The sequence below is a fragment of the Leucoraja erinacea genome, chromosome 7 (assembly GCF_028641065.1).
Source record: "Leucoraja erinacea ecotype New England chromosome 7, Leri_hhj_1, whole genome shotgun sequence".
Taxonomy (NCBI): domain Eukaryota; kingdom Metazoa; phylum Chordata; class Chondrichthyes; order Rajiformes; family Rajidae; genus Leucoraja; species Leucoraja erinaceus.
This window is the reverse complement of record NC_073383.1, coordinates 24,884,951-24,906,799: the sequence shown is the minus strand read 5'-3', so window position 1 is coordinate 24,906,799 and position 21,849 is coordinate 24,884,951. Positions and strand designations below refer to the sequence as shown.

The 21,849-nt window shown below is 40.6% G+C and overlaps 1 protein-coding gene and 1 long non-coding RNA gene across 3 annotated transcripts in view; one reads left to right on the top strand and one right to left on the bottom strand.

Moving 5' to 3' along the window:
- cfap210 (cilia and flagella associated protein 210) overlaps nt 1-16,818 on the top strand; it is a 31,485-nt gene extending 14,667 nt beyond the window's left edge. For both annotated transcript variants that reach the window (XM_055637999.1, XM_055637998.1), the window contains 6 exons: nt 2,117-2,322; nt 3,893-4,049; nt 8,732-8,871; nt 9,768-9,960; nt 13,386-13,550; nt 15,952-16,818. In XM_055637999.1, coding sequence (XP_055493974.1) covers nt 2,117-2,322; nt 3,893-4,049; nt 8,732-8,871; nt 9,768-9,960; nt 13,386-13,550; nt 15,952-16,314 — 1,224 coding nt within the window. In that variant the 3' untranslated portion in view covers nt 16,315-16,818. The remainder of the gene's footprint in view (nt 1-2,116; nt 2,323-3,892; nt 4,050-8,731; nt 8,872-9,767; nt 9,961-13,385; nt 13,551-15,951) is intronic.
- LOC129698765 (uncharacterized) lies at nt 1,611-8,725 on the bottom strand. Its single transcript, XR_008723722.1, has 3 exons — nt 8,573-8,725; nt 2,827-2,963; nt 1,611-1,664 (listed from the first exon to the last, which is right to left on the bottom strand). It is a non-coding gene; the product is annotated as an uncharacterized LOC129698765 (long non-coding RNA).
- Nucleotides 16,819-21,849: the final 5,031 nt, after the last annotated feature.

Genomic DNA, 21,849 nt, shown 5'->3' with positions numbered 1-21,849 from the left:
GTCTTGAATGTGATACTTCAGAATTGTATCTCTTTTTTGATATGAAATCCTTGGATGATATGTTGGGGATATTCCCCACTCCTGGGATCCATCTACCCTCCCTTGTGATTGGATTTTAAATTGTTTTTGACTGTAGAAGAACATTGTTTAAAAAATGTAAACACGATCCAATGACATCATTTCATTCTAAATACAATTTTAACTTAAAACCAGAGCATTTGGGTGGGAAGATTACTGGGAGTAATCAGAGGTAAGACTATCTCTGTTTGGCAATATAGCACAGCTGTTGTCTGGGATTCTGTGCTGTAGCTTCAGATTTCCACCAAATATGTTCATACATTTCAACTTTGATCCATTCAACTTTGCAGAATTACATAGTCTGGTTTTAGTTTAAGGATACAGATGGAAACAGGCCCTTTGGCCCAACCATTGATGAACTATTCACACTAGTTCAATGCTATCCCACTTTCCCCTCCACTCCCTATACATTAGGGACAATTTTACAAAGACCAATTATCCTATAAACCTGCATGTCCATGGGAGGTGGGAGGAAACCACAGCGGTGCTGGCTCGAAGGGCCGAATGGCCTACTCCTGCACCTATGGTCTATTGAAACCCCCGCCGTCAATGGAGAATGCAAACTCTGCACAAACAGCACAAAATAGAAAATACCAGATCTGAAATTGTTCAATTCAGCACTGTCCAGAGGCTGCATTCTGCTGCAAAACGAGGCGAGGTCTATTCCTCGAGTTTATATTAGGCTTCATTGGAACAGTGAAGAAGTCCAAAAATAGAACGGGCAGAATATATGTTGGATGGAGAATTAAAGTGATACACAATGGGGCGGCACGGTGATGCAGCCTTGCAGCACCGAAGACCACGGTTCGATCCTGGGTGCTCTCTGTATGGTGTTTGAATGTTCTCCCCGTGACCTGCGTGGGTTTTCTCTGAGATCTTCGGTTTCCTCCCACACTCCAATCACATACAGGTTTGTAGGTTAATTGGCTTGGTGTAAATGTAAAATGTCTCTAGTGTATGTAGGATAGCGTTAATGTTGCCACGCTGTATCTCTAAACTAAACTGCCTAATCTGGATTTGGTTCTTCCATTGCAGAGGAGAAAATATTTTTAGCACTCATATTCAATAAACTGATTTGGAAATAGTATAAATGAATTGCTGCTTCTTCTGGAAGAAGTGTTTGGCTCCCTGGATGTTAAGAGTTTGTTAAAGGGCAGCTGTGTCATCTCCTGCAGTTGCATGAAAAGTCCCATAAGAAGGGGAGTATTAGGCGAAAGTGGCAGATGAAGGTGGAATCATAATGGCATGGTTCTTTTGGAATACTGAAAAGGGAGTCATCGAACAAATGTGTCTGATAATGGCATTTTGTTTGAAGGTGGCAAGGGATGATCTATTGAACGTGGAGGTGGTCGGGTGGATGGTGAGGATAAGGGGAACCTTATTCTTCTTCTGCCTGGTAGGAGAGGGAGTGAGAACAGAAGTACAGGAAATAGAATTCAAGAACCCAGTTAATTGTGCTAAACAGGCTTTAACATGCTAGGTTTAATAAAAAAGCAAGGTACCTCAGAAGCACCGATGTGGAAAGTCTCCTCATAAGAACAGTGGAGATGGAGATTGGGAGAATGGAATGGAGTCCTTACAGGAATCTGGGTGTGAAGAAGTATAGTAAATTTTGTAAATTATAGTTAATATAAAAAATATAGTAAATTTTTGTCAAGTTTTTTAAAACACATTTATTATTAACCAAATATTGAATTTTATCCCAGTTTTGCTTGCAATTCAAACTATATATGACAACAATACTTTTTACTTTATTTCAGGTGTGTGCACATTTATACAAATTGGATTTGATGTTTAAAGATTATTGTTATAAAAATATATAATATCCACATTGATAGCCTGGAAACTACTGGTAATGTGGAATTAGAAACAATGTGAAAGCTAAAATTCAGTCATGTTGATATGAGTAAATTCCTTGATTTTGTGCTTTCATCATATAACTCCAACTGAGCAGACAGTTTTATTTGATAATCTACATTATAAGCATTCAATGTTCCATATAATTAATACACACATATATATATATATATATTTGAAGGCTGCACTGATGTTTACTGAAGCACTAAAAGAACGAGAAGCCCAGATTAAATTGAAGCAGAACAAGGAAAATTTTCTTAAAACTCAAGAAAAACAATTTCTGGAGGACAAACAACGCCGAATGTACACAAGTGAGGATGTTGAGTGGCAAAAAATACTAAAACAAAAGGAACAGAGGAAGGCTCTTTCTGATTACCATGAACAACAGTGAGTAAAGGATTGACTTCAGTTACATTTAAAAAAATGTATTTATTTGGTTTGTAAATCTTAGAAAACCCCTAACCCAATTTATATTTAAATCATTGTCACTAAAAACTGACGTTTCATAATTATCTATCAATGCCCATTGTGAAACAGTTTGTCCTACAATTCAGAATGACTCCTAGGATGCAGAGTGCTTTAGGACATCCTAAGATCATGAAATATTCAATCCAAATATATTTATTTTAACTGTTTCTTTTCATGCGAGTAGCAAATGGTCACCAAAAATAAACATAAGAGCTTCATAAGTCAATGAAGAGTGCATTAAAAATATGATGTAGTAAACTTGGGTTGGAGAACATCTGATTCTTCCAATGTAGCCCTTTTGTATCCTCATCGGGAAAGCTTGAAGGATTTGTTTAGGTTTATGTGTATTATTATCATATGTTCAAGAGCTCCAGTGAAAGGCATTGTTTTGCATGCTATCCAAACAGATCAGATAATACATACATAGATACAATCTGTTGTGTAGGATCCAAATCTGCTGACCATGATCTTGCAGGTTGGAGCTTAGGACATCTCTAGTCGTAGCCATTAACTTAAGACATGTTGGGCAAAAATTATCAGGAATTTCTAGTTTTCCGGCCCTGAAACAGAAATTGCAATGGGAATAACTGTTAGATGAAGTGTGAACTGTGAAGTAGGAACCATCTGGAGATTCAAATCTTTATCGTGTCTTAGAAGCTTCAAGGACAAAATAATTGAACGATAACATTGTTTCCTGGAAAGGATTTTATGTGTGCCTCTGTTAGTTAATTACTCTTTATGACAGAGGAGGCTAGTCAGTCTATTCGTTCATGCTGGTCTCAGCAGCGCAATTCCCATCAGATTTGTCCTCCCTCTTTTTGGTATCCCTGCGACCTTTTCTTTCCTATATATTCATCAGCTCCTCTTACCACACTAAGGGATAATATGCAATAGCCAATTAATCTACCAACACATTTTCGGGATGTGTGAGGAAACCATCCAGACCATCCAGAGAAAAGCAATGCAGGCTCTACAAAGATGGTTTGTGAGGTCGGGAATGAATCTTGTTCCCTGGAGTGTGAAACAGTAGTTCTAACTGTTGTGCCTCTGTAACACTCTCTGGTAAAGGACACAAGTGGGTATTCTTATGAGTGGTTTTGGCAGCAGCACTCCTGCCTCAAAAACCTCCTGATCCATTGCATAAAATGGGAGTTTTAGATATTCTCCTGATAGTGCAATGTTACAATTAAAATACCTAACCTCATCTGAGCCCCCAAAATAGCTAGCATTTAATATCACTTACCCACTTATTTTGGCACAACAGACCAACCTGAATCATTGGAAATATCAACAGATATTTTCAGTAAAATATAGAAATGTCCTTGCAGTTTGCATCTGCAGTTTCTCGAATCTCAAAACATATGTGAAACCAACTGTCAGCATCTTTTGTAAGCTGCCCTTTTATGAAGGGATATCCAAGCAACTTGCTCATTTGCCCATTAACCTTATGTAATAACAATGATGTTTAAACAAGTTTGTCTGATGGCAGGATAAAAGAACATGAAGTGCTAAGGAAACAAGAGAAGCAACAAGATATAATGGAAGGAAAAGAAATCAGGAAATTGGCACAGTTATATGCATGGGAACTTAGTAAAATTGAAGAACTAAAGAAGCAAGAAAAATATAATAATAAGATCACTCATATGGTAAGCTTGAATTACTTTTTTTTATCCCAAGGAGTTCAATTACATACGGTTCCAGAACTTTGGAAGACTTATTATCATAGTAGACATTATATTAATTTAGGATATTTTCTGCTTTCTTGTGTAATCCCCAAAGGTTTATTTGGGGAAAATTGATTCATTTATGGATTAACAATGCAAACAGCTGTTATCATGTTTTTTTTATAAATTTGCTTGAAATTCATAGTCCAACTTTAGTACACAAAGTCAAATAAAAGGGTTCGAAGAAGGGTTTCGGCCCAAAACGTTGCCTTTTTCTTTCGCTCCATAGATGCTGCTGCACCCGCTGAGTTTCTCAAGCTTTTTTGTGTACCTTCAAATAAAAGGGTTTCTTACCACATCCAAATGAAAATGAAGCTGTGGAAAAACTGTATTGCTCCAATCGCGTCTTACCAGAGTGAGTTTCATTGCCAAAGAAGTGAGCACCAGGTTTGAAATATGTCTGTATGCTGAGCCTAATCACCTATAGCAGCTAAAAGAAGACCACATTCTATTTGCTAATATTGGAAGAGATTACATTTTATGTTTTGAAGGAATACACTGGATTCTTTGTTTCTGTGATGGTGCCTTACAAATTTAGAGGATGAGTAATAAAATGTGTGGGGCCTCCCGGTAGCAAAACCCCCAAGGAAATACGGCCTGATAGAATGGATAGGAGTGACTATCTGTTAAATGGTATTAATAATATTTCCCTTCCTCATCACTCTGACTGCGTGCAAACTAAGAAAGGAGGTTTTTTAAATTAAGCAGTATGGTGTATTGTGAATCACCATCCCACCAACTGGAAACATTTGAATGCACTCATTTTAAATAATTCCTAGATTCTAATGTGGTTGCCTGGTATATGCACATAACCAAACAGTTACAAAAGCATGTCAGGTTGAGCATAAACTTTTCAATTTATGGACATTGGTTGCATGAGAAGACTAAAGGGAAAAGTGTTCACAGGAACCTATTAAACCTTTATGAGGAGGAAGGCCGCCAAGAAACCTTTTGAAAAAACAATACATGAAAAAAGTGCAGTAACTTAAGTCACAAATACAACCTTGGGGACTTGGGCAATGCAGCATGACCAAGTAGTGTCAGAAAAGTGGGAGGGAGAATTTACTGTCCAGGCAAAAAATGTGGCATACAGAGGATAAAGATTAAAGAAGATTTGCAGCACATAAAGTTATGATGCAGTCATTGTGAACCAAGCAAATTAGTCACAGAGCTATTCAACGCAGGAACAAGGCCTATGGTCCAAATTGCCCATGATGACCAAGTTGCTTAACCGAGTAAGTTAATGAGTAGAAATTAGTTTCCTATCTATGTACCTGTCCAAGTTTAGTTTAGTTTAGAAATCACCTGTTCACACTAATTCTATGTTATTCCATTTACGCATCAACTCGCTACACATTTGGGGCAATTTACAGATTCCCAATTAACCTACAAACCAGCACGACTTTGGGAAGAAACTGGAACACCTGGAGGAAACACGCATGGTCATGGGGAGAATGTGGTAAACGCACACAGACAGGACCCAAGGTCATGATGGAACATGGGTCTCTCGCACTATGAGGCAGCAGCTCTACCAGCTGCACTACTGTACCGTCCAGTTCTTGGTTGATTTTAGATCCTAATTGTATCTTTTAAAGTATCTTTTTAATGTTTAATCGTACCTGCCTCTACATCTTCTGGCAGCTCGTTCCATGTTCGCATCACCCTCTGTGTGAAAATGTTGCTCCCCAGGCCTTTTTAAATTCTTTCCCCTCTCACCTTAAAGATCTTATAGGATCTTGATCAACTACGCCAATGAACATAGCAATGGCAGATGGAGTTCAAATCAGATAAATGTAAAGTGTTGCATTTTGGTAGGACAAACAACCCAGCCAATGGTAACCCAGACCTGGTAACCTATTACCAGACACATAATGCAATAATTGAACATTTAATGGTGCAATAAATATTTTTTGCACCATTTGCAGTTTAATGTCAATGTCCCTACAGCAGGGAAACCAGACTCTTATCCGCACTCCAAATCTGGCCTTACCGACATCTTGTACAGCTGTGACATGACTTCCAATTCCTGTTGTGCTCAATACGCTCACCAATGAAGATAAAGTGTCAAATGCCTTCTTCAGCACCCTCACTATCGAAATAACTACCTTCATGGAAATATGTACATTGCATCCCTGGGTCTCTCTGGTCCCCAACAATTCCCATGGCTGTACCATTTAATGCATGTCACCCTGGTGCATCCTATCAATATGCAACACATTTCATTTGTCTGAATTAAACTCCATCTGCCATCCTTATGTCCAATGGCCCAGTTCATCAAGATACCATTGTAATCATAGTTAACCTTTTTCATAGGTCACCATATATACTTGCTAACCATGCCACTTATACTTACATTTACATTGTTAATATAATGAATAACTGTGGACCCTGCACCTATCCCCGTGGTAGCACCATTTTCTACAGGCCTCCAGTCCAACCCACTAATATCACCTCTCTTTCCTCCTTTAAGCCAACTTTGTATCAAATAGTGTTGCTCACTCTGGATCATATGTGATCTCAACTTCCAGACTAGCCTACTATGCAGTTCCTTGTCAAAAGCCATTCTAATACATAGCCCCCCCCTCCATCCCCCACATGGCTTCACAGGTGTTTGTAATTGCTCAGGTGTGTTTAATTGCCTCCTTAATGCAGGGAGAAGAGAGCTCTCAGCCCTTAGTCTTTCCTCCAGTCTTTCCATCACCTTTGGAAATGTTTATTGATGTTTATCAACATGAGGACCAAAGTTGTGCCAATAAAAGTCAAGGAAGCCATTGTGAGACTGAGAAACAAGAATAAAATTGTTAGAGTCATCAGCCAAACATTAGGCTTGCCAAAATCAATTGTTTGGAACATCATTAAGAAGAAAGAAAGCACTGGTGAGCTTACTAATCGCAAAGGGACTGGCAGGCCAAGGAAGACCCCCACAGCTGATGACAGAAGAATTCTCTCTATAGTAAAGAAAAATCCCCAAACACCTGTCCGACAGATCAGAAACACTCTTCAGGTGTCGGGTGTGGATTTGTCAATGACTGCTGTCCGCAGAAGACCTCATGAACAGAAATACAGAGGTTACACCGCAAGATGCAAACCACCGGTTAGCTTCAAAAATAGGATGGCCAGGTTACAGTTTGCCAAGAATATTTAAAAGAGCATCCACATTTATGGAAAAAGGTCTTGTGGTCAGATAAGACGAAGATTAACTTACATCAGGGTGATGGCAAGATCAAAGTATGGAGAAGAGAAGGCACTGCCCAAGATCCAATTCATACCACCTCATCTGTGAAACACGATGGTGGGGGTGTTACGGCCTGGGCATGTGTGGCTGCTTAAGGTACTGGCTCACTTATTTGCATTGATGATACAACTGTTGATGGTAGTAGCATAATGAATTCTGAAGTGTATAGACACATCCTATCTGCTCAAGTTCAAACAAATATATCAAAACTCTGGCCGGCGGTTCATTCTACAGCAAGACAATGATCCCAAACATACTGCTAAAGCAGCAAAGGAGTTTTTCAAGGCTAAAAAATGGTCAATTCTTGAGCGGCCGTCAATCACCCGATATGAACCCAATTGAGCATGCCTTTTATATGCTGAAGAGAAAACTGAAGGGGACTAGCCCCCAAAACAAGCATAAGCTAAAGATGACTGCAATACAGGCCTGGCAGAGCATCACCAGAGAAGACACCCAACAACTGGTGATGTCCATGAATTGCAGACTTCAAGCAGTCATTGTATGCAAAGGATATGCAACAAAATACTGAACATGACTACTTTCATTTACATGGCATTGCATTGTATAAAAATGGCCTTTATTAAAATGTGATAATGTGCACTTTAACCACATGTGATTTTTCTATTACAAATCTCAAATTGTGGCTTACAGGGTTTCGGCCCGAAACGTTGCCCATTTCCTTCGCTCCATAGATGCACCCGCTGAGTTTCACCAGCACTTTTGTCTACCTTCAAATAAATAAATGATGGGTCTTTGTCCCAAACATTATGGAGGGCACTGTATGTAGCTGTACCCCAAGATCTCACTGTTTTACAACACTACTGGTTAAGCAACCTCTCAATTTAAAAATTATCATTCTCTTCCTAATTTCATGATCTGCACACTCCTAACAACCCTCCAAGACCTCTGCACTACCAGATTTCTGGCCTTTTAATCATAATAATAATAATATATTTTATTGTCATTGCACATATGTGCAACGAGATTTGATATGCAGCTTCCATCCGATGTCATAACTTAAACAACTAATAAAATTTAGATTTAAATTTAGATACCCCGAGAACATGGTTTGTAAAACAGTCAAAACATTCTTGAATTTGTGCACTAACATTAGAGGCCATTGCCTTTCATTGCCAAGGATGTCAACTCTCTCCCTTTCTAGACCTCTTTGTTCTCTATCTCCTTTCTCAAGGCATTGGTTAAAACTCACCTCTTTTAGACATCTAGTTTTAGTCATTTGCCCTAATGTCTTCTCACGTAGTTAATTTTCAGAGTTTCATATGACAATGCTTCTGGGAAGCAGCTTGGGATGTTTCACTGTGTTAAAAGCATCACATAAACGCATTTTCATATTTTATTTAATTTTCAGGCACATGTTGAGAACAATAATATTATTAAAGCGCTAGAAAAGCAAAAACAGGAATTCCAAGATGAAGATATCAGATTGTACGTATTGGCAAAACAAAAAATGATAAAGCTTAGGAAAGAAAGACAAGCAGAAATGGACAAGTAAGTGAAATAAATCCAGCACATTTATGCAGACCAAACATGTGGAATACATCATATACAGATTGTTGCTTTAAAAACAAACGTATTGCATGGGGAGCTGTGGAAAAAGTCAAGAATGAGTAGGTTTGTTTGAGGAAATTGCACCACTGTTTTTACATGTTAGAAAATAGCAAATCTGCTTATGGGATTGAACCCCATAATGTTGAATGCGGTGATGTGCACTCTTGGGAATAAAGTGAATTTTTTTGAACAACTTATAAAGCGAAGTGCAATCTAAAATTCAAATCTAGCTACAAATGTTTTAATGAAATGTGAATATTTACTCAAAAGAAAGTCACAGGTAGAGTCAAGAAAGTTAAATACCTTCAATGGCACAGAGAAGGAATCCAGGCAGGTTTCTGGCTAATCAGAATTGTCCAAATGGAATTATAAAAAAAGTCAGAAGGGTCCCAGCCCAAAACGGCACCTATCCAAGTTCTCCAGAGATGCCACTCCAGCACTTTGTCTTTTTTTGTAAACCAGTATCTGCATTTCCTTTTTTCTCAAAGTAATTATATAGCTCCGCATTAATAATTTCAACAGATGGGAATAGTTGAAACACCAAATGCATCAGCATTTGGTTTTGAAATGTAATGTATACCAATGTAGGAAAATAATCTAATTGGCCCTTCAAGATTCAGGATTAAGATTTATATTTATTTTAACACCACTAATGTTGCTTTTCTCCATATTTACAATTTTCAAAAGAAAATTATCTATTAGAAACATTTTTTTCTCTTTCAAAATGGTTATTTGTAATATCTAATTATTTTATTTATTATTTTCATGGGAAACTGCAAGAGATTTGCAATGTTGCAATAAGTTTGTGTCCATTTTTGTTTTATTGCCAATTCTAGGGAGAGGGAAGACCTGAGAAACCAGATGTTGAAGTTAATAGGTGATCAAATGAAAGAAGAAATACGGGATGAATCACAACGTATTAGGAAAGCTGCAGAAGAAAAGGAGGCTAAAAGAGATATGGAAATGAAGCAAAAAGAACAAAAATCACTGTCAGATATAAAAGCGATTGAAGAACACAGAATGATGATGGTAAAGTATTTGCTTGTTACAATTTTCTACGTCCTAATTATGTCCTAATTATAACTTAGCTTCAACTTTGGATCAAAGTGTGGGGGTAATTTCAACCTGGGGGTGCAGTAGAAGATGAAGAATTATTGTATACTACCTGAGATAAGTAGAAATGAAATCATGGGTAGCACATAACAGATAGCTAATTCACTGCTCTTTCATTATAAGTCCCGCCACAGTTGAATTTCACCAGAATAATATTAATAAAACCTGCATTATTCTTTGAGGCATCCATATTAAATAGATAGAATGGGATGAGCGTATGAGCATGGTGAATATAAAGAATGTAAGGAATCATTAAATAAAGGATATGTGTTCTGAATGTTAAGGCTATTTCTTTGATATGCAGATTCTAGAAAATAAATGGTTCATTTGCTTTACTTTGAGGTTTCAAAAGAAAAATGTAATTCTCTTTAGTCATAGAGTGATAAGGTCTTAGAGGTGTGTATGACATTGAAACAGGCCCATCAGCCAACCTTGTCCATGCTGACCAAATTGGCATTCATCGCAGGTGATAGACTACTGACCGACATCCACTATAAACCCACTGACTCCCATTACTATCTGGACTACACTTCTTCCCACCCTGCTTCCTGTAAGGATATCCCCTACTCCCAATTCCTCCGTCTACGCCGCATCTGCACCCAGGATGAGGTGCTCCAAACCAGGACATAGGAGATGGCCTCATTCTTCGGGGAACGGGGGTTCTCCTCTTCTACTATAGATGAGGCTCTCACCAGGGTCTCTTCTATACCCCGTAACACTGCTCTCACTCCCCATCACCCCCACTCGTAACAAGGGCAGAGTCCCCCTTGTTCTCACCTTCCACCCCACCAGCCGTCACATACAACAAATAATCCTCCGACTTTTTCGCCATTTCCAATGGGATCCCACCACTGGCCACATCTTTCCATCTCCTCCCCTTTCGGCTTTCCGCTGAGACCACTCCCTCCGTAACTCCCTGGTCATTTCGTCCCTTCCCACCCCCTCTCCTGGCACTTTCCCTTGCAACTGCAGGAAATGCTACACTTGTCGCTTTACCTTCCCCCTTGACTCCATTCAAGGACCCAAGCAGTCTTTCCAGGTGCAGCAGAGGTTCATCTGCACCTCCTCCAACCTCATCTATTGCATCCGCTATTCTAGGTGTCAACTGCTCTACATCGGTGAGACCAAGCGTTGGCTTGGCGATCGCTTCGCCCAACACCCCTGCTCGGTTCGCATCACCCTACCTGATCTCACGGTGGCTCAGCACTTCAACTCCTCCTCCCAATCCGAATCCGACCCATCTGTCCTGGGCCTCCTCCATGGCCAGAGTGAGGCCCGCCGTAAATTGGAGGAGCTGCACCTCATATTTCGCTTGGGCAGTTTGCACCCCAGCAGTATGAACATTGACTTCTCTAATTTCAGGTAGTCCCTGCTTTCTCCCCCCCTTCTCAGCTCTCCCTCAGCCCACTGTCTCCACCTCTTCCTTTCTTTTTCCCGCCGTTCCTCCCCCATCCCTCCCCCCACAGCAGTCTGAAGAAGGGTCTCGACCCAAAACGTTGCCTATTTCCTTCGCTCCATAGATGCTGCCTCACCCGCTGAGTTTCTCCAGCTTTTTTGTCTACCTTCGATTTTCCAGCATCTGCAGTTCCTTCTTAAACAACTTGGCATTCAAGGCTGATCTCACTTGCTTACATTTGGCCATTCGCCCTCTAAACCTATTTCCATCCAAATATCTGTCTAAAACTATTTAAAAAGTTGTAATTGCATCTGTTTCGATTGCTGCCTCTGGAAGCTCATTCCAGATACTGCCCTTCCTCCGAGTGGAAAAAGTTGCCATCAAGGTCTCTCTTAAATCTCTTTCCTTTCACCTTACTGCAATGCCCTCTAGTTTTAAAATCCTCTATCCTGGGAAAAGACTGTAAAAGTTCATTTTATCCATGGCACACATCTTGCACTGCTCAAAATAGTCATTTCTCAGCCTCCTTTGCTTCAAAGAACAAAGTGCCAGCCTATCTCCCTGGAAAAAGGGTAGTTCTCAGATCCCCTCTAAACCCATGCTCTCGTAGTTTTTAAACATACACTACACAATAAACAGTAAAGGGTACAATATAAACGATACCTTGTGATGGCACAGTGGCTCAGAGAGAGTTGCTTCCTTACAGTGCCAGAGACCAGAGTTCGATCCTGACTTCAGGTGGCGACGTGGGTTTCCTCCAGGTGCTCTGGTTTTCTCCCACATAACGGAGATGTGCAGATTTGTGGTTTGGTTGGCTTCTGTGTGTTGTTAATGGAGCCACTGCTGCGCCGTATCAGGTGCCTGGGTTTGATCCTGGCCTCAAGTGCTCCCTGTGGCTGCACTGGTTTCTTTCGGGTACTCCAGTTCTATCCTACACACTGAGTTGTCCCTACTATGTGGGGTGGGCCAGATTTACTGGGGCGGTCCCTAGTGGGGCAGTAACTCTGCCGGGCTGGGCCTAGGTTTCAGGTGTTGTGGGGCAGTGGCTCTGCCGTGGAGGCCAGTTGTGCAACGTGGAATGTGGGAGGAAAGATAAAACTACTGTGATAGTTCCACCCGACACATTATGAATTCCACTTACTGTGTAGGATAGAACTAGTGTATGTGTGATCGCTGGTCGGAATGGATCCGGTGTTTCCATGCAGTATCTCTAAGCTAAATTTGTTCAAGAGCTCCATTGACGTAGTGGTCATTCCGTGAAACAACAAACTATGTCTACAACCACTATAACTGAAATCCATTATAAAGAGGTTAGTTAAAAGGTAAGTTTACTATACTATCAGGTTGCCCATGCCTGCTTTTTTCCCCCAAGGAAAACAAACGGCCTATGCAGCCTTTTCTCATAAATGAAAGGTTCTATCCAAGGCAACATCTTGGTGAATGTTCTTTGTACCTTCTGCAATCATGACCTTCCTGTAGTGTGGAACATGAATGGCACATAGAACTTCACTTTTGTCTAATCAATGTTTCATGATGTTGTACCAAACCTCCCTGCTCTTCTATTCTATTCTATGCCATTAATGAAAGCAAGTATCCCTTAGGCTACTTTCACCATCCTATATGACTATGCTGCTATCTTCAGAGATCCTTGAACTTGTACACCAAGGATGTTCCTCAACATGTCATCATATCATGTGGAGTGAAATAAAATGGCAGTAGATGACATCTGTGATAGTGGGGATCTCAGGAAGAAGTTGAGATTGACCTTTTATTCAACATTTCTTATTAAAGATAAGTTTGAAATATATTGGCAAACACATTGTTAAGGATATGGAAAGCACTGTAGTTATAATTCAGCTCAAATAACACAATGCTTAATCCAATGTGATTTTTTAAATGAATGTACTTTGTGGCAAAGTAACTGAATTAGATAATGCCCATTCAGATGAAAGAACGAGAGGAAAAGGAAAAAGCAGAAAAATTAGAAGCACTGGAAATTCGTCATGCCAAGATGGAAGCAGATTATATACATCTTGAAAAAGAAAGGAAAAAAAAGCTTAAGAAACTGGAAGAGGGTGGATGTATGCAATCCTTCCTCACTGATCAAATAGTAAGTTTTATTCACATAGGGAAGTATGTTTCTATTTTTCTTCCCTCAATTTAGTTCTTTATCATGTCCTTCCAGATAGTGAGAACAGATGCCAGTGATTTTTTTTCTTTCCTCATGTTATCCGGATATTGGATGCATGTTGATTTTGCTCAAATACATTCTACACACTGTTTTAACCTGTTATGGTCTCATCCACTGGGAAATTGTCCAGGCACTTCCTGTCACGATTCACCCTAATCAGGTGTAAATTTTCTACATGTAATAGTATGTCAAGTTGAGTTTATGCACAAGTACTGAGGTACAGGTCTAATGCAATATCTTGTTTGCAGCAGCATCACAGGCATTCATCAACTCAAACACGCAAAATCTAATTGCACATAAATTGCACCATAAAATTAAAAAACAAAGAACACTGCAACAGAGAGACATGAATGCAATAACATGATTTGAAAAATAACAAATGCATGATTGTGCATGAGGTGGACCATGATTTGTGTTGTTGAGATAGGATCAGTGTTTGCAGGTTCAAGAATCTGAAAGTTGCAGGGAAGGTGTTCCTAAACCTGATATTGTGGTGCATAAGGCTTTTGTACCTCTTGCCCGATGATTGCAGTAAGAAAGGGGGATATCCCGGGGTGTGAGAATTATTGCTGATAGATGCCTCTTTTTTGAGACAGCGCTTCAACACACTGATAGGTGTACAGAATAATTAGACCCAAAACGACAATCTTTTTTTAACTGAGACTCAAAAAAAACTCCAGATGCTGGAAATCGTAAAAGCAAAACCTGCTGGAAATACCCACCGTTAGTCTTCTTCTTCTTGTGTAGGGAGTGCACAGCCTAAAGTTGTAGGACAACTTGTTCTATTTGATCTTATTTGATTGTGCACGCCAGGTTGATTGCATTCGTCGAAACAGGGCGGACCACGTGAAGGTTGCAATCTCCCACCCCACCAAGTCAGTAAGCATTTAGAAAGAGAAAAATAGTTCAAATTTCAGATTGAATATCAAGAGTTAACAATGAAGATTCTTTATTTTTAAGTCACAATAGCACACTGGCAGGAGAGTATCACATGATGTATATTCTCAACTACTGCAATGTAATTTTATAAAAACGACACCCATCTCCTAACATAATTTAATTGCATTCGATGATATTGGGCAGAGTTCTCACCAGCCATCGTGTAGCTTAAACAATGATTCGTGCCCTATCGCTGCTCCCCGAATAAACCTGAGAACTATTACTTTAGATGTGGTCAATCCATGTATGTCTTGGAGGAAGGAGGTGATCTCTGGAGACCTATGTGTTTTTATCTGCTATTCCCTGTGTTCTTTTACTGTCCCCTGTGTTTCTTGTTCCCATCTCCATGCCACAGTTCCACATTGAGAGACCACAATAATAGTAGGACCAACATCCCAAAAGCATTGGGTACATGAGATGGTAGCTGCAAACTTAGGCTGTAGCTTCTATCTGTGAACATACAAATCGGGTTTTAATGGATCTGAAAGGAATCATGCACAATAATTTCTTAAAGTGAGGATGTCCCAATTTCATGGTTTAGTTTTGATAGTACTAGATTTCATGTTAGGGTAAACCAAAACACTAGTTAAGTACACCAAAAATGAGTGTTACTTAATTTCAAAGCAAAAGTATTTCCACCTGTGTGATGACGAAGATCGACTCGCAACAAAGTACTAAGTGTGAATATACTTAAGACTTTTTCTATCTTTTTCAGTTGATAGAATCACAAGGCAACATAATGCATCACCGCCGGTGTTGTAAACATCAGTATGCTACTGAACTGAAAATAGTATATTGAAGAGCTCTTTTTATATAATTAATTGGCATCAAAATGTAAAACTTTTGTCCGCAGTCTTGAATCAGTGTCGGTCGGAGCAACATTCATTTATACACAGTGAAACTTAAATGGACCTTAATCAGAATGCTTGATTATACATTGCATGGTTGAAAACTGGCCCAGTTTAATTAGGAAATCTTGTGGTATGGAGGCCTGTTAATTGTTGAGAATGTGAAATGACAATAGAAGCAACACACAAAACCGACACAAAGCGTGATAGGTTTATTTTTTTTTAAATGAAAAGGGACCTTTATAACTGGATTTACCTGATAATTTTGATAATTAGTAACTGTCTGTGATATACAATATCTTGACACGAATTACTAAAACTATATTTTTGATTATTGTGAAGTAACAACTAATTTACAAGCAGGAGACAAAATTTTATGGAGACTTAATTGATCGGATTATTTGAAATGATCAGACACTTTTTCTTGCAAATGTTATTGAAAATAATTAATTCTCTATTTAACAAATCAAATAGAAAATCAAGTCGCCTCAGTAATGTGTTTAAAAGGTTTATTTTTCTCTAACCATTTGCAGGCTGAAAAGAAAGCAAAGGCATTACATGAGCGTGCAACCGAACTGGAAAATGAAGAAAAAACCATGGCTCTACTTGAATTTGAAAAGAGGGAATTTGAAAAGTATGCATTGGAAGTTATTGAAACCGCTTCAAAAAAAGGACGGAATGTCTATCCACTCCTTAAGGCTGCCCAACAAGGCATTGGTGGTGGGCATGGTCCTGTGTTTGTGGATAAAGGTGGCATTAGACCAAGTTACCAAACCAAGGACCCCTTAGGAGGATCCCTTCCCAATGATCAAATTGGTGCAACAGAGCCAATAAAACACTCAAATGATAAATGTGATATTGATAAAACCAAAAAGTCATTGGGTTTTATATGGTAAATGCTTTGGAAAGTATGAATGACAAAATGATTGTCACTATTACATTAATTTGTATGATCTACTTTATAACCATGAATTTAATTATCCCTCTCCATGCATTTTGAGATTAACAATGTTTGAATAGTAATTCTAGTTGTGAATTTCTGAGATTCACATAAAATATATCAAACAATGAACAATGTTACGGAAGCTTTCTCCTGTCAACCAATTAACTATTTTTTATTAAAATGGAAACCTTTTGGTGAACTTTTTGACATCAACTTGAAAAATAGCAGAGTATAAATTTGCTAATACTGAGTAGTAATAGTGGTAGTAATACATTAATGGTGTTTTTGATGTTATCTATATCTCTCTTCAATGATCTCCACATCCAGTTGTATTTAAATGCAGGTGCCCTGCTTTGTAATCAATGTAGCTGGAACTATTCTGGTGGAAATGTATTTCATCACTGCATATAAATAAAGTGGGATTGTGACTTTAAAGATGAAGCAATACATTTCTACACCCAATGTGTATCAGTTATTGAAACTCCATAGATATTTGCTTATGAGGGTTCACGTTGGGAGTTTAACTTTTCTCTTAAGGCCCTGTCCCACTTAGGAAGCCTGACGGAAACCTCTGGAGACCTTGCGCCCCACCCAAGGTTTCCGTGAGGTTCCCGGAGGTTTTGGTCACTCTCTCTAATGGTCGAAAGTGGTTTCCGCTTAGTCGAGCTTCTTCTATGTTCCAGCGATTAATTAAAAAAATTCAAAACCGGCCTCGACTAAAAATAGGTTGCCGTTTTAGAAATCGGTAATTTTTTAGTCGAAGCTGGTTGCGATTGCTCGTTGAAGGTGGTTGCCGGAGGTTGCAGGTAGTGGAAGGTAAGACCTCCCTGGTGGAATAAAACTGGGTGAAAAAAAATTGAATTTTGAATTTGAATTCCCTTTATTGTCATTCAAAAACTTTTCTCTGCTAAAAGAACTCTGCAACTATGATTGAGCATGCCTAGAAGTGAGAGGTCACATGCTTATGTTAATATTAACCTTTTTTTCCACCCAGTTTTATTCCACCAGGGAGGTCTACTTGTACCTCTGCAAAAGATAAAATGAAATTTGTCCTCTGATCTTTGCTATTATGCTACTTTGTAAATCTATCATTATTTCCAGCTGTACTAACAGTATTGAACTATATCTTGCATTTTGGTATCTTTCTCTTTGCTCTTGTATTTGTGTTTGCCTTGATTGTGTTTATGTATAGCATCATCTGATTTGATTAGATAGTACGCAAACAAAAGCTTTTCACTGTACCTCAGTACATGTGACAATAATAAACATAAATCTGGAAAAGAACAACACACCATGTTGGTGAATTATACATGCAAGTATCTGTTTTCAAAAACTCTTATGTCCAAAGACGAGAATATCATGATCAATATTTGTTGGAAGGATTGCTTAGATATGGTTTCCCAGGAAACATTAAATCAAGGAACCAAATGTATTTAAAATCACTATTAAAACACAAAGTACTTATCATATAACACGAGGATAAGCACATCCAAGAAACCAAGTCCAATGCCAAAGTCGTATATAAACTATCTATATACACTTATGCCATAGGACAATAATTAGCTTAATTTTCAGTAATAAACTATCTACATGTTGACACACAAGCTACATGAGATTCTAAATGCCACATGAGTAGAGCCAGGATATTTAGGCACTAAACTGAAATAGGCAGGCAAAAAGGCATAATAAAATCACAAAAAATGCATTTATTGACATAAAAGATGAATTTCCACCACCAAAATATGGTTAAAAATGATAATACAGGTGCACAACCTTTTATCCGAATGCCTTGGGACCAGACACATTTCGGATACAGGAAATTTTCGGGTTTCGGAATGGAAGATTTTTAGCGTAGATTAAGTAGGTAGCGCTGGCGGCTTGGAAAGTCTGGAGCGGCTGCCTCCTCCCTGGAGACCGGGGAATCATTGTAAATCATTGCTTAAATGTTAGTCAGTTAGTTTGGAGGGATTTTATGTGGTGGGGGTGAAGGGGGGAAACATTAATTCTTAGTCCCCTACCTGGTCAGAGAGGCGGGGAGCGGGCAATGCCTTTCCGGGTCGCCGTGCAGTACTGTGCCGCGGCTCCCACATCACAGAGCTGGGGCTGCGGGTGTCCGGCCGCGCTGGATTTGGATTTGTAGCGCCGCGCAGCCAGGGGTAGAGTTTGCCGTGGTCGGAGCTACAACCGGTGCCGCCCGTGGCCGGACCACCGCAGCCCAGACCAGCCGCCGACTCCCAACATCGTGGAGCTGGGGCTGCGGTGGTCCGGCCACGGGTGGCGCCGGTTGTAGCTCCGACCACGGCGAACTCTACCCCTGGCTGCGCGGCGCTACAAATCCAAATCCAGTGCAGCCGGCCACAGCCCCAGCTCCACGATGTTGGGAGCCACGGCACAGCGGTCCGGAGCTTACTGCACGGCGACCCGTTAAGGCATTGCCCGCTCCCCGCTTCTCCGACCAGATAGGGGACTAAGAATTAAAGTTCCCCCCAAAAGCCCTAAGCAATGATTTACAATGATTCCTATCCCTCCTGCGCAATATACACTCACCCAATATACTCTCACCTTCTCTTTTATGAATGGGGATTTAGTTCCCCTTTGTTGGAGGACCGACCGGAGGTTCCGCTGTCACCTCTGTGGGCCGCCCTCGGGGAACGTCTTCAAGGACCTTTCTTCAAGGACCGAAAAAATGTCCGTTATTCGGAGCTTTTCGTTATTTGGAATTTTGGATAAAAGGTTGTGCACCTGTATAAAGGTATAATTTAATTGCCACACAACCAGGGTCGGTGGAATTTTGGGTTGCCAGCAGCGGTACAGTAATAAAGAACACACAACCACAATAAAAATTTTACACAAACATCCACCACAGCATTCATCACTGTGGTGGAAGGCACAGAAATTGGCCAGTCCTCCTCCATTTTCCCCCGTGGTCGGGACCTCCACCTTCCTCAGCCGTTGCTGCGGGCGTCCAGATGGTAAGGGACAAAGTCAAAGTCAAGGTGAGTCCAAGATCGGCTCTTCCCAACCAGAGACCGCGGCTTCAGGCTGGTGTAGGCCGCAGGCCGGCGGTCAAAGTTTTAAAGTACCTGCCGTGCCACAGCCGGAAGCACCGCAGTCTGCAGGGCCGGCGGTCAAAGCTCCCCTCCAGGGGAGATGGTAAGCCCATACCGTGCCCGCGGTAGAAGACGGCCGCGGGCCGGCAGTGGAAGCTTCTTCCCCCCCGGGTCCTCCACGAGGGATCCCGGGCTGTAGACGCCGCACCAGCTGGAGTTCTGCAGACCACTGCTTCAGGCTGCCGGCTGCCGCGGGCCAGCGTAACGGAGCATTCCCCTCCGGCGAGCCCCAGCGAGGTCTCACCCGCTCCGCGCGGAGAGTCCACGCTGCACCCGCCGCTGAAGCTCCGGGCGCGTCTCCGGGAAAGGGCGCCCGATCCTCGATGTTAGGCCACGGGGGAGGCGACCTGAAAAAAAGTCGCCTCTCCATGGAGGAGGCGGCCGAAACGGTTTCCCCCTTACCCCCCCACACATAACACACAAAGAAACATTAAAAACAGACTTTTAAACATACTAAAAAAGTTTAAAAAGTTGAAAAAAACGGACACGCTGTTGACAGGCTGCCGCCAGTGCAGCGCCCCCCTACACACTACATTAAATGACCAATGTTGCCTGATTGCACATAATTACTAGCATTTTTTTCATATTATCGTGTTAAACTGCCATCTGTCAGACAGAATATGCTTCAGTTGTGAAGAACTTCTATCTACCTCAGCTGAGGTCACTGGTGCATACCTGAAACAAGCTACAGACTCTATATTCATGTCAATATCTTGTGCATTACAACTACCTTTGAGAACTTTAGCTATGTTTTATATTTCTTCAAGATCTTTGTTAGCTAAAATCACTCTCTCATGTTTTGCTTGTATGTCTTTACCTTCATCATCAGGAACTTTACGAATATCGTCAGTTACTTTGTTGAAAACCTGCAAGTTATTCACTAATGTTTCAGCACGTTTCTCAAGGGAAGTGATAGCTTGTGGGAAGTTTGCAAAATTAGAAGCAATAAACAGAAGATTGCGGTGGAGGGACTTTTTCTGCATGATTTCACCGACGATCCTGACTGCAGCAGATTCTTCTTCTTCTTCATAACAGTTGATGATTTACTTTATCTTTTCAAAATTTGAAGCATAGTAGAGTACAGCAAAGAGCCAATGTACCCCACCTAGTCAAAATGGGCTGAGGAGGTAGCGAAATCTCGGGTGCCATTTCCTTGAGCAACTGCAACTGCTTTGAGGAAGATTTTCTTTACGTTGGAAACTAGGCGATCGACATTTGGAAACAAGCTACGTATCTGCTTGGTAATTCTATGACGTCCTTGAGCTAAGCATGTCAAATGCAACATTTTGGGGAATAAAACTTTAAGCACGAACAGTCACAAACAGAAGAACATTCTCGTGTTTTATACCTTCTGGCCAAAGTACAGCAAGTGAAGATGTAAACAACTGAGCAATAGTTGAGCTGTTTGACTTCTCCAATACTTCTGATGTCACAAATAATCCTTTGATGGTTGACCTGCCTCCAGTGTACCGATAACCACATTGGCAACATATCTCCCCATAGCATCGGTTGTCTCATCTATTGAAATCCATATTTTGTTGCATGCAACTTCATGTCTAATTTTCTGCACAACAATGTTGAAGTTGCTGTCAATGCAATTTTTCCGTAATGATGACTCGCTTGGCATAGGTTCCTCTGGCTATGTCTCTAAAAAACCTCTGAGAGATTTGTTTTCCAATTTCCATGGTGGAATTCCAGCATCAATGAATGCCTTGCACAGATCACTTGAAAACTCAGATTTGTGACTGGAGCCAGCAGTAACTGTAGTGAGGAGACAAGCTTGGGTATTTCGCTTGGGTAGTCTACACCCCAGCGGTATTAACATTGACTTCTCTAATTTTAGATAGTCCTTAGCTTCTCCCTCCCCCTCCCCAGCTCTCCTTCTAATCCTACTGTCTCCGCCTCTTCCTTTCTCCCCCCCCCCCACATCAGTCTGAAGAAGGGTCTCGACCCAAAATGTCGCCTATTCCTTCTCTCCATAGATGCTGCCTCACCCGCTGAGTTTCTCCAAGATTTTTTGTCCATCGTCGATTTTTCCAGCATCTGCACTTCTTCCTTAAATAGACCTTGGAGAAGACTGAACCAGTGGGCAACAGCACGAACGAATGAACGACTGACAGTGGCGCCCCCGGTTTTGCCCCGGTGGTGGAAATTTTCTTGTAAGTTATACTATGTTAACACGTTAATAATAACGTATTAATATTAACATGTTAACATCGGAAATGTTATTGTGATCATGGTACAACTAGAGAAAATAGCACGACCTTTTAGCAAAACGGCAAAAAAAAGGCTGATTTAGACACGATTGTGAAAAAGGCGTTATCCTGGTGAAATCATCAAAAAAGGCACATGGCATTTATGGAAAATTCCTGGCTACA